The following is a 17,926-nucleotide window of genomic DNA, read 5'->3' on the forward strand; positions in this document are numbered from 1 at the left end:
TCCCCTCTCCCTCTATCCCCCTACCCCCTCTCCCAGCATACCTCCCATCCATGTAACGCGCTCCAGAGAAAAGACGCAAGATCTCCAAGATCTCCAACCCAATACCCAGGACACCCTCTCCAAAATCTCTCCTCCCCCAAAAAAACAACAATCCCCATCTCTTCCAAACCCCAACTCTTCAGAATCGAAACTCTCCACCCCTAAAAACATCCCCAACAAGAAACAATCAAATATCTATCTATCCATCACTCAACTAAATATCCATCTCAAACTTCCTACTCATACCATACCATACCTAGGTTTGACCAATATCCAAGCAACATACAAGCAGCAAAGTAACCATATCACTCTCCTGCAACTTTCCACGACGAAGGGAGGGGATCTTTATATAAAAGGTATGGAATAGATTGATTGAGATACGATTTTTGATCGATTACAGCAAGGGTGTACTGTGAGATTAAATACTCTAATAGTGTCATACGATAGGTACTATTCTTTATCAATACAAGATCTGATGATTGTGGAATATTGCCCTCTGCAACTGAGTACATATCTGGTATCTCGCTAGGAGATTCGTGTAATTTTTCATGTTGGAATCATCTTCCTTTCATCCACTTCCTCCCAGCCAATAAGCATCACTCTCTCTCTCATCACTCTCGCTCTCCAGCAAGATACCTCTGCTTCTCACCGCAAAAACGTGTACACCTCGCTCCACCCCAATCACCTCAACCAAACCACCCAATGAGTGAGTAGGACAATGCAAACATCAATAGCAATTTTACAAGCCAACTTCCATCTTGAGTGCAATGTAAGACCGCTTGACTCGGGATGATATCCAACCGAGAAAAGAAGCGGGCAGCAAATAAGAGAGCAATTAATAGGAGAAGAGGATATGGGAAGAGGAAATGTCAATCGGACAGCAGAGGCCTCGCGAGATACGTAACATCACATTATGGTTTACGGGTAGAAGGCTCGGTTAATTCGGATAACTGAAGCCAGTTACAATCTTTCAGATGTTTAGCCTCCATGCGCGTAGGAGAACCGGGAGACTGCTCCCAAGACATCCAACAGGAGAGCCTGTGTGACCAAGTTGTTAAGAATCAAAGCAACAATCTTGAAAGAATCTTGAGCCAAGATGAATGTTTTCATATATCAATCAAAATTACAAGCCAATTTAGAGAATAGAGTAAGGTTGATATTCCATATAAAGTTATTACCACAACACTAAAGGCTGACACCTTTTATCTATTCCCACTTCCCGAACTGAAATAGCATTACCTCTCACCATCTCACCATCTCACTTCCTCAAACTCAAAGCCCACTTAACAGCTGAAACTTCTTCATCTTCTCTCAAAATAGGTGGTTCAGGTCCCACGGGGGCGATACTGAATGGATTAATCTGTGTTTGAGTTAGCATGAAATTCACCTACCCAGAGGAAATAAAGATACATACTTGAGTGTGACTTTTGGTATAATGGTTTTTAATGTGGGTAAACTCAGTAGTCTCTCCAAATGCTGGAACATTCCAATAGAGATTCCTTAACCACTTATGGATATATGGGTATCCTGATCGAATATCTCGGATGTTTGTCTGTTAAACTCATTAGTAATTGTTGCGCTGGATCAAATTGCCGAGCTGGGTGAATGTATACCTTAAAGTGTTGAACGTAAACGACGTCAAAACGGATAACTGTAGTGAACAATCTCACATCCGCTTCGGTAATGTTCTTTCCATAGTAATACGGTCCCTCATTCTCACTCAAATGTTTCTCAACCCGATCCAAGGATGCAAAGAGTTGAGTAACAGCCTTCTCGTATGCTTCTTGCTTAGTGGCGAAGCCAGATCTATAGACTCCATTGTTAATATCATTGTATGTCCATTCATTTGTGGCTTCGATTTCTTTCTGGAGATTGGCAGGAAAGAGATCGACATTCTTGTACTCCGGAGCAATGATGTCATCAAACTATCTCAATGTCAGCGCCTATTATCCAAAGTCCTTCAGGAAACAAAACTAAAAGTTCAAACCTACCTCTGTGTAAAACATTCTAATGATTTCACTACTCTCATTGCTAACAATCTTTCCCTGCTTCACATCATAAAGAGTGGGGACTGTGAATCTCCCACTATATTCCGGATCGACTTGGAAATAGATATCTCTCAAATGCGTATATCCTTTGTGAGCTTCAACTGGAGAAGCTGTAACATTTTCACCAGTGACATCATCTTCAGAAGTTGCAAATCGCCATCCTTTTTCTGCCATGTGCCAATGTACACTAGTATATGGAATGATGTCCTCAAGACCTTTAAGTTTGCGCACAATCAATGCGCGGTGAGCCCATGGGCAGGCATAAGATACCTAATTGGGCTTATGGTTAGTTGGGAAATGCTCGACCCCAAACGAATGGGTGGAAGTGGGAAACAGGGAAGGTATATTTACATAGAGATGGTATCTTCCTTTCTCCGGTGGAAATTCTCCTCCTTTCTTGATGAAATTTCGGAATTGAGATTGTCCTCTCTTAAATTCTCCCGTCTTATCATTAGGTGCTACCCAATTCGTGATCTTTTGTGCAGCCTATGTATTTCTCGTGTCAGTAAATGTCTATATCATGAGAGCTTAAAGTTAACGTGCCATATTTGTAGATTTACTAGAACTGAAACCTCTTATTGGTAAATTTGAATAGGTTGGAAGCTGTACAGATAACTGACGGAGTCTAGAAAGCATGAATTGAGTTAAATTGGAAGAAGAGAGGTGATGCTATTCCCCTTTATATATTGTGACACAAAGGAAGAATGGGAAGCTTGAAGATAGATGGCGGGGTAGAGATTTGTCATTGATTGGAGCTATATCGGTGCATCCTTGCTAATCTGCAGAGTCTGCTTACATTTCTTCTGCAAAGCACTTACTAAGTTTACACAACACAGGCCTCTTTCAAAGAGCGAAAAGAGCGAAAAGAGCGAATTTCGTAGATTTTGAGGTTTTTGGTAATTACTGACCATTGTGTAACTACTGACCAAGCAAGAATTGATCCAAAGAAATGCAGCTTTTCGCCCCCTCAATGTGGATTTGTCAGGGAAACTCAAGATTCCATAGTAACAATCATAATCCCCTACGTAGGTATCCAGATATGGTTTGGCATTGTTCAATACATTATGGTTTGTTTGTAAGATATTTATAATTTGCTAAATTCATAATTCGCGTGCTATTCTAATTGTAGTCCCATAAAATGTATGCCCTTTCATCTTCTTTGTATCGTTAATTGCCCAACTTCATCATAATGTAAGGAACTTCTACATCTTCTTCATCTTGATCTTCAACACAAATTTCGAAGATCACCGTCTTTTGATGACTTGGGATAGGCTTCTTGGAAATGAGCTCAACAAGTTCGCTGAGCTTCAAATTCAATCGATCCGCCAACTTTGCCTTGGGGAAAAAGCTGGCATACAAGAGACTGACGCCTGAACTCAACATAGTAATATCGAGACCCTTGTTCTTTGAGAAGTCGTTGATGAGTTCTTGAAGAGTAATATCCTCAACCTCAAATCGATCCCAGAGTTTGTCAATAGAGACTTCTCCTGTATGACCTTTGTATGTAGCCTTTGGACTAGCGATAGGTTCGCTGAATCCAAAGAAAGGTAGGGCTAAGTTGACGAAGCCATTCTTATATTGCTCAATGTCATCTTTACCATCGACAATCTTGTAAAATTCCATGATAACCAATCCTGTGGCAAGAGCGGTAGTGGTTGCAATAGCAGGAATAATCTTGCCAGCAATAAACTTTGTCTTGTGTCTATCGGCAAGCTCAATCTTGTAATTCTCGGCACGCAAGTTACTGGCAGCGGTGATAAAGTCGATGTGGTGGTTTGTATCATCATCTTTTTCAAACTCTACTGGTGAGAGTTTCAAACCAGCCAATGATTTAGGCGATGGAAGCTTATCCATGAGATTTTGAAGCTCCGTGCTGTCATCGAAAGATGAGCTGTTTCCAGCATTTGGATCCTAAGGTTGTCAGACATACTTCATAGTGTAATGAGAAAAACGAAACTTACAGGTTCACTGTCATCAGCTTGAATCTTGACGGAAGAGCTGGGAGAGAAATCGGGGATGATCATGTTATCAAGAACTTTTTGAATTGTGCTTGAGTTGAGACCGGTGGTGTTGATTCCATAGTTGAAGGCGTGAAGACTAGCACCAGCGACAACGAAATCCCAATGGTATTGGTTCTTAGGGTCAAACTTCAATGGATCTGGGGCACGTTTTGGTCCAGACCAAAATGGTGTACCGCTTGATGTAGTCGAATCCTTAGGGAAGTTGTACAGTAATTGTTGAATGTTATTATTGTATTGCTTCTCGAATTGTAGACGAGCCCATTTGATACAGTCCTCGACAGACAATGGCTTATCCTCAACTAAGAAATCTAGAATCGTTTCTAGGGTTGCTTTTTCTTGGCCACCCTGTTTCAAGGTTTTATCAAGGTAATCTGGTTGAGTGAGGTATAAATTGACTGTTTCTGCTGGCTTGACAAAGTATGATTCGAATAATTCTCGAGACCAGGCAATAGTATGTTCAATCTTGTTGGGGAAACTTCGGAGTGTACACATGGGGAAAGATTGCTCGGGAGGATCTTGAGAACTGGAATATGACTCGGTCAAGTGAGGGAGAACAACTTGTGTGTTACACTTAGTACCAAGAGTTCCACTCTCCAACAAAGGTTTTCGGAAAAAGACACAACGACGATCAACGTAAGTTCGCGCATCAACATTATCGAGAGCGTTAGTAACACCATCAAGTTGATACCAGAATTGCTCGTTGAAGATATGTTCGGTATCTTGACCAACTCGATCACGCATGGTAACAATATGACCCTTAAGATCAGGGTTCATTGCTTGAACTGCCTCAGCAGCACAGTCGCTCTTCAACTTGCCAACATCTTTAGGTCGGAAGAGGAATTGACGATTGAGATTGCTCTTTTCGATCGAATCCATATCAGTGACAAAGATCTTGCCCTTGGGGCCTGTGGCTAAACCAATCATGGCCCAATTCTTTAACATTTCGCAACCAATAGCACCGGCGCCAACCAAAAATTGGGTGATGTTGGAAAGCTTTTCTTGGTATTCTTGACCAAATACAGCAATTTGACCATCGTATCGAGAGTTGAGGGGTTTGCACGTTTCCTCGGTCCGTTTGAAACTGGTAGGAAGGGATTCCAAAGAGTCGAAGTACATCCATTGATTGATTGGGTGGAATTTTCCAGAAACAGCCTTCAACACCTCTTGAGCTGCAAGGCCACCAAAGAAAGCTGCCATTGGGTTCAAATCACCTTGAGCTTGGTAACTTAACTCGGCGATCAACTTCTCATCCACTTCAATGTCCAGCTTTTGATTTTTGATGAAGGTCTTAGCAGACTCGATAATGACTATGGAGTCTTCCTTATTCATCGGTTTTGGGAGACGACCTTGAGATTCTTGGAAACCATGAAGAGCCTGGAAACCGACATGGAGCTGCTGAGGACGATCGAATTTTGCATAGTCGGAAATAAGATGTTCTGGGTCCTTCAAAGCAACTGACAAGGGCTTAAAGTCAATGAATTTTGGCATTTTGACCTGTTGGTACATTCCACCCTTCTTGTATTGACCAAGTCCAGTAACATCTCCGATAGAGAATGTGTATGGCCCCTTTACTGTTACTTTTCGAGGTTCTGCACCGTTCAAAGCTTCTAGCCCTTCCAACTCGGTGAAAGTAACGTAATCCCCATCCTCAAGACCATGTCGTGTTTCATCCAAGGCAGATACTAAGCCTTCCTCATCGATTCCAGCAACAATGCCGCTAACTGGAGCTTCGCCTGTGGGGTCAAGAACAGTGAACTTATCACCGAAGTCGCAAAAGATTGATCCAAAGAGACCAAATGTATCCGCAACTACCAGGTAAATTCCCTTGTTATGTAAATAATCGCCAATGATGATTTGGTCTTTGAGCGGAGTATTGGTCAGGACAACGACTTGGTATCGATCGAATTGAGTGAGGTCTTCTGTTAAGCTGCGGGAACTAAAGTTAGCAAAATCCTAGCCTCGCGCCAGAACGAATTACTAACCTTGAAGACTTGTGGACGGAAACCGGGGTATATGCGTTTAGTTCAGCAACGCGTGGTGCGGTCACTTCCGCTCTTGGCTTCCCAACATCTTCAGGATGTAGAAAGAATTGAGATGAAAGGTCGGAGATGGCGGCGGGCGCAGGATCGTAGAGGGTAAGACTTTTGACACCTGCCAAAGCAATGTTCTTTGCAATCTCGACACCGAGTCCCTTGAGTCCTACAATCAACACATTCGAAGCACCCATACGCTTCATGGCCTCATGTCCTAGAACATAAAGTTGTCTGCTGTAGAGGGATTCATCGATCTCATTATTGCCAACCACCGACTCATCTACCTGCATCTTGGTCTCCATGTCTTTATCTTTTGTGTGTATGGCCTAGTGAGAAAGTAACTATGTTAGTTTGTGCAATACTAGAGGAAGATGTTTTGAGAGAGCTTGAAGCTCGAGCTTTTAGGATAGCTGTTGATTTGGAGGGGTAGCTTTCACTTGCCGTCATCATCTTTTTATCTGGCCTCTGAGAATCCGCGTTGGAGAGTTTACGTTTTCCCAGGTTGCCAGCACCGTTTAAATCTACTGTTGACGGAATGTTGGCGTTTGATGAAGGATTCCAGAAAAAGGGTGATATTCTTCTGGCTCACTAGATTGTACCAACTTAAGGCTCGGATCGTGAGTAGTTGGATATTGTGGGGTTATCGCCTTGCGAGGTGCAGTATTACCTAGGTAGAGGAAACTGAGCTAATAACGTTCTCGAAAGGAAGTTGGATGTTCGATGATTGGAATTCACTGTAGTTTATTGTTTGTTTGTTGTTTCTTTTGATTCAAGAAAAGAATGGATTGATGAAATGTCAAATGATTTTGATCAATGTTTATTGATAACCATTGGAATTGGAATTGGAAGCAGCGGGTTGCTTACAGTATCAAATGCCTTTCGCCTCGCACAATCCACCACCTCCCTAGCCACGGAGGCTCTAGCACTGACCTGACAAATGGAAACATCTAGAGTGAAAATGACATAACTACACTGGACCTGGCATACCTCGTACCTAGTAGGAATTAGTAGGAATCTACGAAGTAGGACATGATTTGATAGGAAACAGTGATATGGGAATAATTATGTTAACACATGAGGATGTCTTCGAGGATCAATATTCTAAGAACACTCGCTGTATATGGGATTGCTATTATATGGTTACAAATAACGCACTTTTCAAGATGCTGTACTGTTTTTAAAGATTTAGAGGTAAAACAATGGTAGGTGATGGAAATTATGTCATCTCAAGGGCATTTATTGCAACAGATGAGTCGGACTTGTGTTAACCATACCATTTTCGAGTCATAAGGCTGGTTGAAAGAGTTCTGTATTCTCTATCAACGTTGAAATTGGCCCTCCCCGACATACATGATGCCTAACGAGTAAACTGACAGCACCATATACTCCTCATACTAACTAGTTAGGTAGGCAGATACACAGCCCCTCATCATTTTGAACCAATCTATGCGAGCTATACATGAGGGATGGTGTGCGAACCCCGGTTCTAAGGGTGCGTTGCAGATTTATTCAGTTCACCATTCATGTATTTTGTCTGTTCACTCCAGATGTAATTTTCACAGATTTGATGACCATCACAAAGTCCAAGTGCATGGTGATTTCATAGAAACAACGTGGTATTCATTCTCAACATAATGGGCGGCTCACGTATGCCACCACCCAATATGTATTCATTCACTCGTTCGTTCGTTCTTCGTGAGCCTGAGCTTTCTCGCCTTAATGGCGGTCTATGGTCGGAAACTTTTGAATATCGCGTGTTTAGCCGATCTTTTGGAGCTCAACGTCACTGCAAATATTGTTAGTGGAGTACTTTGTAGGTCTGGTGTGTTAAATTGATTTGAGACTTACAAGAGGAGAGTTGAGTTGGCTGGAATGACAGGGGGGAAACCACTGTAGAAATAAAGATCAGCAATGCCGTTCATCCATCATGTGTGCCCGTCTTTCTCCGCGGACAAGAAGTTGTTCGGTCGACCTCTGGAAAGAGCAATAATCGGAGAGAGGGGGTTGAAAATCTTACCGGGCACCATAGGCATAATCACTATGAAGATATATTAGCAAGGCCACTTAACAACGTCATTGGTGGGTAGAACTTACGGGGTAATGTCCAAAGTAGCCTTCTCACCGACCTTCATCTGAGTAACACCCTCATCCCAGCCTAATATCGAGTCAATCAGCATTCCACATCACTTTTATTGGGTGGCGGGGTAAAATACCCTTGATGACTTGACCAACACCGATTTGAACAACGAAAGCACCACGGTTGACAGAAGAATCGAATCTGTGAGTCGGTTTGTTAGTATGCACACGAGAAAGAGTATTGTCTGGCAAAAGAGAACACGAATTGAGCGTTCAAGAGGAACCTACTGGTTGCCCTTTTGAGCCTCGAGAGTGTCTCCCTTGGAGGAGTCCTTCAACCATCCAGTGTATTGAATGGTGACGGTATCTCCATTCTTAGGAGTTGGACCAGTACCCTCCTTCAAGATATGCTTTGTGACACCCATGATGACGTTTGTGCGAGAAAAGTTTCTGTATTGAAATTTGGCTTGAGTTGGAATTCTTGTAGTTGATAGTCTCAGACGTGAGAATATATATGACATGTGGAAAGAAGATCGTAGAAAGAAACCAGAAGTTTCGAAAGGTGAAAGGGGGTGAATGGCTTTATGTAAATTTTTGGATCAACGGTTGCTGCGGGGGAAGTTTTCAAAGGTTTCCGGTGGTGGGTAATGCTCGAGCGAATGGTGGGGCTCAAAGAAAGAAAAGCTCACACACAGTACACACAATTCACACAGTTCACAACAGCCTTGTAAGCAATTGAAGCCATCTCGTAATGTATCTTCTAGACATTTCTTACTAGGTGGACACGGCAGGCAGACTCTTTTTTGGTTTTGGTTTTCCGTCTTTGGTATCTGTCCCAATCTCATAGACTCCCAGACTCCCAGACTCCTAACCCCTCCCCCTCCCCCCTTCCCCATTCCTTCTACATACAAACACCTAGGTAGTTTTGGTGATAGTCCAACATATATTAATGGAACTTGGAACGTATCAAGAACCACGTCTTCCCTCCGACAAGGGTTTGCTGTATGTAAGTGGATGTCCATCCAAGACAAAAATATCAAGCCATACATCACATATGCACACTACATCTTACACTTTGCACCTTACCTTCAGACCGATCTTTGATATGATATTCACACCTAGGTTCGATACCAATACAGTTAGATAACAACCTTATAAACTCCTTCTATCCGCTTTTCCGGCATCAATCCTACGACATCTATCACATCTATCACATCTATCACATCCATCGAGGTCTAGTTCTCCAAAAAGGCAATTCATTATGTTTATCGCATCTACCGCCGATAATTCCACCTCAGCTTAGCTACGTCTGATATATGTAGGGGAGAGGGACTAACCTTAGAATGGACTTTTTACTTTTCTCCCCACGCATGGACATGGAATACTTGCTGTTCTGTCAGTGTCACCAATATCCTCTCAGCCCGAGTCTTCCTATGAGATATCAGACTTTACATGGGAGAACATGGAAGAACATGGGGCACCACAGGTTTCAAGCTCTTTCCAGGAAATCAAAAAAAAAAAGCATCCCACGGCCCATGCAAGGGAAAATATGTAAGAAAAACGGGGGGGTCTCATAATCGGATCTCCGGATAACACTGATTGAGCTTGCTCGTACCCAATATAAAAAGCAACAATCCAGGAATAACTAATCATCAATTTGCTAAAAGGTTTTTGCCAATTGTTGGGAGACCATTCATCATCCATCTTGCCTTCATGATGTTTTCAAAGGGTCTCGGCATGTCGGTATCATCCTAGCGGTGCCTCTAGATGCAGCTCATCCTATTCTAGAACGACTTTGAAGTCAAGTCAACCAGTCAATGTTCAGATATAAAGCCTCTTATTCACAGTGACCCCACGAATTATAACGTCTAGCTTATGGCGGCTCGATTCTTCCAAAACCTAAACATGAAGTTGTACTTGGCATGTTTTGACAAACATTTGGATGAACCGCAACAACTTTGAACTCTGGAGACGAGAAGCCAAAAATCCTACTTTCTTCTTTAGCAAGGCTATGCTATGACACTTTGCCAAAAGAAAGCATACCTTCTTCTTCATAGTACGGTTCTGACTGCATATCATTTACTAATCGGAACTTTGGTGTGTGGGAAAGAGATTCCCACATAGATTGATCCTTTACAATCTGACATCCCGCATTTTTCAGTGTAACGATATGTCAGGTTTGAAAAAAATGATCGATCTCAAGGACAAGTCATCCTAACAAGTACAAGCATATACCTGAACCGAAATAATAAGGTCTGAAACCTCTGATGAACTACAGTAGATGATTTACGGGCAAGATGTTCCGGCTGATCTACCGGGTACAACAAGATCTCCGTCGGCAACCCAGTCGGGCCGGATAGGAAAGAATATCAACATTGACACCACCACACCTGATGTCTTTCTACTCTATGTTTCTTATAACCTTTGTATCATATTAATTAAAATGACGCGACTCTTGCAGATTAGTGCCTGCTTTTAATGAGGGGTATCGGCTTGGTGTATCCAATTCCTCGCAAAGCTCACCCTCTTATTGCCGCTGTCACACTCACATGAGTTCCAGATCATGTGATAATTTTGATCTGAAGATTCCATTTTGAGAAAGTCTTGCGTCAGATCCACCACAGTGCATTATAACATAGCATACGGTACATCGAAAGATATTGTTAGGCGGGCTACCCGTGAATAATGATGATTGAAATTTTCACGTGTTAAAAGTTTGTTTTTGAATTGCATAGCATACTCCTTATCTTGCCCAGAAAAGTTCTTCTGATGAACCAAGATAATAGTCTGGAATCATCTGCGATCTAAGATGTTGACACCTTGGCTGCACGACCACACTTATGTCGAGCGGAGATATATCTGCATCATTATTTTCTTCGGTACCAACAATATGAGTAGTCGGGTTCCCGCTAAGTAACCTTCTAATTATCCGTTATTATCCAGCCAATGTCTCTACAAGAATATCTCTGGCTAAGCATTTGAAGACCCAAACACGTCGGATTGCATGTCAAGGTTACTTCAAACCAGATAATACCAAGTCTCTTCTTCACCTTTTACGGGTTCCAGGTTCTAGATTATGACTTCAATTTAGGCACTCATTCCATCGTCAACTTCATATCCACATAAATGGATACCCTATTCGTAAATGCACATATTCCTTGCCTCTTCCAACCACAACCCCGATCCTGCAAATATTGCTGCAGCATTGAAGCACGTCAAGATGCATCGTTGTTCCCCGGTGGAGCATACATCTCATTTTAGTCCATACAGAGTTTCTGGAGTCTGAATTATGGGTTGATAATGAAACTTATATGATGTTTTATTTTGGAATCCAATAGGATGTTAGGAGATTGTAGCTATTCATCTCGTTCCTTAGTCCGGACGATATGAATGGGAACTCTGACCTCATTCTTATCTTCACACTCGGTTTCCTTTCTTCTCCAATCTGTAAAACTTCGTTGCTGCATTTACTCTTCGTGGTCACTTATACTATTTATCAGATATATATGTCTATATTATACACATATCATGCTCACTACAAACCCTAGCCTGACTGTAATCATCTGGTGGTGCAGTGCAATATAATACAACATAACAACACTACACCACACTCACTACAATATATCTCCCACTTCCTACCGCATGTGAAATATCTAGCCAAGCTTTTATACTTTACATCTCATTTCATCTCATCTCATCCCATCTCATACCATTCCACACCATCTATACCATGCCATACCTTCCAAAAAGAAATAACTACACAAACATATGGTACCTGTGTACAAGAACCTTGATATTCCGGCCTGGATATTCGTAGGGCATGTGAGATTCATCTTCATGTGATGTATATATGTGTATCAAACGTGGAGATTAGATCTAGTTATTCGAATCGATTTGGCTTGTTTGGTATATGTGGTATACATGATCTAGTAAAGATTCTTGTGATGGTATGTATGTTAGTGGCGGGGGGAGGGAGGGATGTGCAGATGTATGGATTGGTGAGTTGAGGGGGGGTAGGGGAAGGAGAGATTGTTGTCGGTATAGGATTGGAAGTAGGTGGAAGTAGAAGATAGAGTAGAGCAGAATACGATAATCGCTTTCGATATCGAGATAGAGATTCTGTGAGCAGGAGGAGAGATGGAGTAACACGTAAGTCCCTGGTTCTCTTGCATATTTTGTAGAAGGTTATGGGATTCTTGAGGTTCTATCTTTTTTTTCTTCTTTTTTTTTTAGTGATGTTTGAATCTTGGGGGTGGTGAGTGGAGAGGAAATAATGACATGGGCAACGTGAGTTTGGTTGTGTTGGTATTTTTGGATGCAAGTAGTAAAAGTATGTGTGTGTATGAGAATGCGATTGTGATTTTGGATGATATTGAGATGTTGTTGTTGAGATTGGATTGGGGGTTGTTTGGGGGGTGAATGTGGAGTGAATTGGAGAGAGGGAGAGAGGGAGAAAGTATAGAGATCTTGACTTTCTATTCTCTTTAGAACGTCTAAACCAATAGATAGATAGGTAGGTAGGTGGTAGGTGGTTTCATACGAACACCATCATGAATATAAACATAAACACTGACACAGACGTATCAAAATCCAAATCGAAACCAAACCCGAAATTCAAATTACAAGATTTCAATTTCGTGTAAAATACCCGGGCACATTTCACAAAGTAGGTGTGTATCTTACCTATACACAGAGCAAGTTTGAATTTAAACTCAAGTTCAAGTTCAAGTTCATACAATGAGGTGAGGTGAGGTGAGGTGAGTTTTGAATCTATTGGTACTAGTTTGGTTGGATGTTAGGGTTTGAGAAGGGATATAAAGGGGGATGAGTGGAAGTTTGGGGTTGGGCTTGTGTTGAAGTAAAAGTATTGGGTAGAGGTTAAGGTACTAGGTGTCAGGTAGAAGGGTTTCCAGAGGAGTTTCTGTGGGGAGTTTCTACGAGATTATGCACTGAATCTTGTTATTTGTCTCCATACATTGGGTACCTCCTACATGGTGCTGGATGAAGCGAGGATGAAGATGGTGATCGATAACCCATGAGTGCTTTTCTAAGAGAAGCGAAAACGAAAGAGAGATAAGTGGACTGAAGATAATAGTGGGTTTCAATTATTATGTACTGTAATCTAGGTAATCTGGATAAGTACATGCTATGTACTATGTATGTAGTCAGTGATGATACTCACACGAGGAGATATTGTATGATATCCCAATGACATATGCGAATTTCGAATTTCGAAGAGATAGGAGAGCAAGCAAGCAAGCAAGCACATGGGAAACTCGAGAAAGTGTTGGAACTTGGAATTGGAGTTGGAACTGGAGCTAGAGTTAGAATTGCAGATGTACATGTGCGATACCGTGCAGTAGAGTAAAGTACCTAGCTTGTGAGTAATGAAGTATGAGCATGTAATGGAATTTTGTACCTATTCTCGGGAAGGAGAAAGTATAGAGAAGTGAATAGTAAGTATATTGAAGTCTTATTGTTAGTTGTTGTGATTTTTCGGATGTGGGATGTGGGATGGAGGTATGTATATAGTCAACAGTTTATTCATATACATGATATAAATACGAAAGCTGAAACAGATAAAGAGAAATGGGTTTTAGTATTTCTATTCATGATGGGAAGATGTGCTTCCATGTATCTCATGTCTTGTATTCCGTGTAGTAAGTATACAACTTCTATATCATACCATTTCATTATATGCTACCCATATCATACACATTACACATTACGCAATACCAAGACGAGGCAAGATACGAGAAGCAAAGAGAAGAAAAGAAGACAAGTAGATGAGACGAACGAATGAAACCGATATGAAAACTTTTCATTGAGAAGACACGATAGAATTTCGGTTTGAGATAGATAGAGATAGATTGGATGAACACACTAGGTATATCTCATCATGAATCTCATCTCATCTGAAAATTTTCTTTCTTTCGTTTGCTGAAACGTGTGGTAGGTATCTAGGAGTATGTGGGAAGTGGGTGGAGAAGGGGAGGAGGATATGGATATAGGCCAAGAGAAAGAGAATTTTGGTACGGTGCCGAATTTGTATAGTGTGGATGTATTACGTGAGAATAATGAATAGATAAATAGATGGTTAATAAATAATGAATATTTTGGTAACTCAGCTTGCGCAATGAATGATGTATTGTGGAATAGGATTGGTTGGATAGGAGAATAGTAGATAGGTATGATATTGAGAATAAGAATAAGAATAAGGACCATGTATCGATCCGGCGATCGAGTAGATCAGATCAGATCATTAAATTTTATATATACACATGTACATACATATCAGAATAAAGCAGACTAAACTCCATTTTACAGTCCGAGTACAGTACTACTATACTATACTCACAAGTTACAATACGAGACTCACCTGTTTCTTCCTTTTTCATGAATTTTTTGTCATGATGTAATATACATCATACATACCTCAGCAAACCCAAAGACCCAACCACGAAAACTACACAGCTAGGAACATAGGAATCTAGTAATCCGAGAAGAGAAACAGATGGATACGTTACAAGGAGATCCCTCCCCTTCGTGTTTGGAAATTGGATGGGTGTGCTTGGACTTTGGAGCTTGGGAGTATGCACGGGAGGAGGGGAGGAGAGGAAGGAAAGGTGGCGGATTGTTTCGTTTCATTGTGGATTTTGATTGTGGATTTTGAGAGAGGAGAAGAGCTGAATTCGAAACAAAATATATGGTGACATGAAGAAAAGAAGAAAGGAATGTATTGGTATCGGATATCTAGTTGTAGTGAGCGTTGTGTGTGTGTGGATGGAAGGATTGAAGAATGTTCTCTTTGTATCACGATATATACATAGGTACATACATACATACATATACAATGCACATGGCGTATATCTTGGAGGGCTAACTACGGATGCTATGTACGGAGGACTCTGAATTTGAAATACATACGGATGAATGGATGGAATGTGGAACTGGAGCAGTGATGTGCAAAAGTTGAAACACTGTATAAACACTGTATATGACGCCATATCCATGAACGGGGAAGAGGAGTATGTGGTTTTGTGTGCATGCTAGTACGTGTGTAGGTATGTATGTATGTATCTTTGATCTGCATTCTTGTATGTGTAGTTTGGCTAGCTGGATTGAGTATTCTTCACGAAGTTATGTATGTATGTATGTATGTATCCAGATGACCGAAAAGTTGAAACTCGACAATGAGAGAGAGGAATACCATATCATTTCTTTTAGTCTGTTGAGGTGATTGATCGTTGAAGTTGGGATAGAAAGATAGATAGATAGATGAGACCCTCACCCACTCACACACTTACTCATGAAAGAAAGATCGAGACAGGTTCAGACGAAAATGCGCTCTCTTGTCTGAATCGTGTCTGTGAGGGCGTATATCGGTAGATAGATAGAATAGCTCCCGAGAAAGAGACTTTCCAATAAATCACACACCGCCGGTAATTAAAAAGATCGAGACCAAGATCAAATTAGAGAGATATTTACGCTTTGTGTGTTTCTGCGACTCACAGACAAGCGAAAAACATCAATTTTCGAGTGCAAGATTGAATCCTCTACTCGGTATGCATAAAAGACCTGATGGTAATTTTATTATCAAGCTTGTAGTTGGGAGTCGGTAGCGCTGGTGTTCTTGGCACATTTTTTACTTCTCTCCGATGGGTTTGGGGTCGATTATGGGTATGTGTTCTAGCTTGAGGACTTTTTAGCTTGGGGCTCGCTCGCTCGGCCGGTTCCTGTCCCAAGTGTGAGTAAGTGTGAATAAGTGTATACCGGAGAATTGAGTTAAATTGATGGTTTCCGCGTGTAAATTTTAGAGAACTTGTCAGGTAGGGTAGAGTAGGGGAGTAAGGTAAACTATGAGATATTTGATATTTGTTCTAGGGGGAAGAATTAAAGTTTCCTGTGCTCAGGTCGTAAATCTGATGATAATTTCCGCATTGCGACGACTTCCCCTTCAGAATCTTCTATTGATATACATGCCTCGGGCCTTTCTGGATTTGTGAATCTACTTATTGAGAGGAAGGGTACAGACTGCAAAGTTAAAAAAATGTTTATCTGCTCGGATTTGCTCAGATATCATAATTTCCGAATATCATCTTATTCTTCTGCATCACAGACATTTCCTACGATTGGATAGGCAAAGTGAGAAAATATTTATAGGCATGTGTATCTATTTTCACATACAGACCCCGTATACATGTCATGTCGACTCTTGATCGGATTGCGTAGGTTCAATCATTGACATACAGTAAGACTAGCAGCTCAGATGAACGAATCAGAGCATACCCAGGCACGCATTACGATATGGAGAATGGAGTGAGATGTGAAAAGGTACCTAGATCTAGCGCTTAGATACAGGAACGATTCCTGGGACAGAAACAGGAGCGAGATGGGGAGCATGATCAAACTAACCATAGCTGGATTGGAACGAGAGCAAGTGGATTGCGAGAGTGGAGAGTATTCGATGTTGAACACAGAGCTTAGGTGTAGGCCCTAGGGTGTGTGTGATGATGATGTGTATGTACTCCATTTTGGTGATATGTGTACCACTGTACTCCGTCCGCATGTGGGGAGAGCTTCTCATTCGAGAATAGAGATGGTTCTTGGATGCTTCTTAGACCAAATGATCGACGCCATAATCTTTCCAGGGACCTGAGCGTTGAGTAGGGTCATAGACTTTGACTTAGCTTGTTGCACCAGGAGAATTATTAAGATGGTATACAAACTACGTTATGATGGTCAGATGTTTAATCACGATTCACGATAGACTGATGGTTAAAGAGTAGTAAAACGAAGACTGGAAATTATGTCTATGTTTGTGGTTTGCGTGTCAATATGTTATGTTGGTGGTGCAAACGAAAATATTGAAATGAAGGGGAAAAACTCGGTTGATTAACTCATTGAGTAAGGTGGCCACGGAATTGGCCTCAAAAGAATTGAATGGAATCAATAAATCTATTTTCCGATAGAAGAATGTGCATTGTTAATTTGTCAATGCATAAAGCAGGAGATTTTCACCAATTGTTGGAATATTGGCGCGGTGATGTCGCTCATCACATTCATTTTTGGAAGTGGCGGAGCTGCATATCATTCTCGGGAGAGGAGAGGAGAGGAAAGCAAAGAAAAGGAAAAGAAAGAAGATGATGAAAGTTATGAAAGAGATGAACATTTTTCATAGCCTTTTATATAAAATATAAGATTACAATTTTCATCTCAAACAGATTGGTTGTTTCTATTCCATCCCATCTCATCCCATCATTAATCCCCAAATTACCATGCTCATGAACCATTGTAATTCCATGCGTAAGGAAACAAATTTACTAGGTTATCTGTCTAGCCTTGTAAGAAGTAATTGAATCACAAATTTTGATTGACATTGAAACAACTGCCGACTACTTTCCCTTCTTCTCTCTCGCATCTATGAATTGCTCAAATGAAACTGGACTGACTGACTGTTGCTGCTCAATGCTCAGGTGGAAAGAAGAAGAAAAAGCCTTGAAAGCCTCCCTTCCCATACAAGTTTAACCTGGCCCCTTGTTTTCATAGTACGATAATACACCTCAATTCATATATTCGGATATTAAAGTATGATTGAAGGCTTATTTTAAAACACGCTAGAGACTAATTGTTAGATCCTATTGGTTAATTGGTGGCTAAAAGTGACAAGTTACTGGGTTGGTATTTAGGCGAAAGTAACACGGGGTAA

At 41.2% G+C, this 17,926-nt stretch overlaps 2 protein-coding genes across 2 annotated transcripts; both read right to left on the reverse strand.

Annotated features, from left to right (window-relative positions):
- Positions 1–1,297: 1,297 nt before the first annotated feature.
- Positions 1,298–6,443, reverse strand: Bfra_005635 (putative ubiquitin-activating enzyme e1 1 protein; the record flags this gene model as incomplete). Its single annotated transcript, XM_037336015.1, has 8 exons — positions 1,298–1,399; positions 1,454–1,591; positions 1,653–1,964; positions 2,031–2,357; positions 2,439–2,573; positions 3,288–3,998; positions 4,049–6,035; positions 6,091–6,443. The coding sequence occupies 8 exons, from the start codon at positions 6,441–6,443 to the stop codon at positions 1,298–1,300; spliced, it is 4,065 nt and encodes a 1,354-aa protein (XP_037191225.1).
- A 1,456-nt stretch (positions 6,444–7,899) lies between these two features.
- Positions 7,900–8,738, reverse strand: Bfra_005636 (putative peptidyl-prolyl cis-trans isomerase protein; the record flags this gene model as incomplete). Its single annotated transcript, XM_037336016.1, has 6 exons — positions 7,900–7,927; positions 7,990–8,031; positions 8,159–8,179; positions 8,236–8,296; positions 8,355–8,419; positions 8,506–8,738. The coding sequence occupies 6 exons, from the start codon at positions 8,736–8,738 to the stop codon at positions 7,900–7,902; spliced, it is 450 nt and encodes a 149-aa protein (XP_037191226.1).
- Between the last annotated feature and the right edge of the window lie 9,188 nt (positions 8,739–17,926).

This window comes from Botrytis fragariae (genome assembly GCF_013461495.1).
Source record: "Botrytis fragariae strain BVB16 chromosome Unknown tig00000075, whole genome shotgun sequence".
Lineage (NCBI taxonomy): Eukaryota > Fungi > Ascomycota > Leotiomycetes > Helotiales > Sclerotiniaceae > Botrytis > Botrytis fragariae.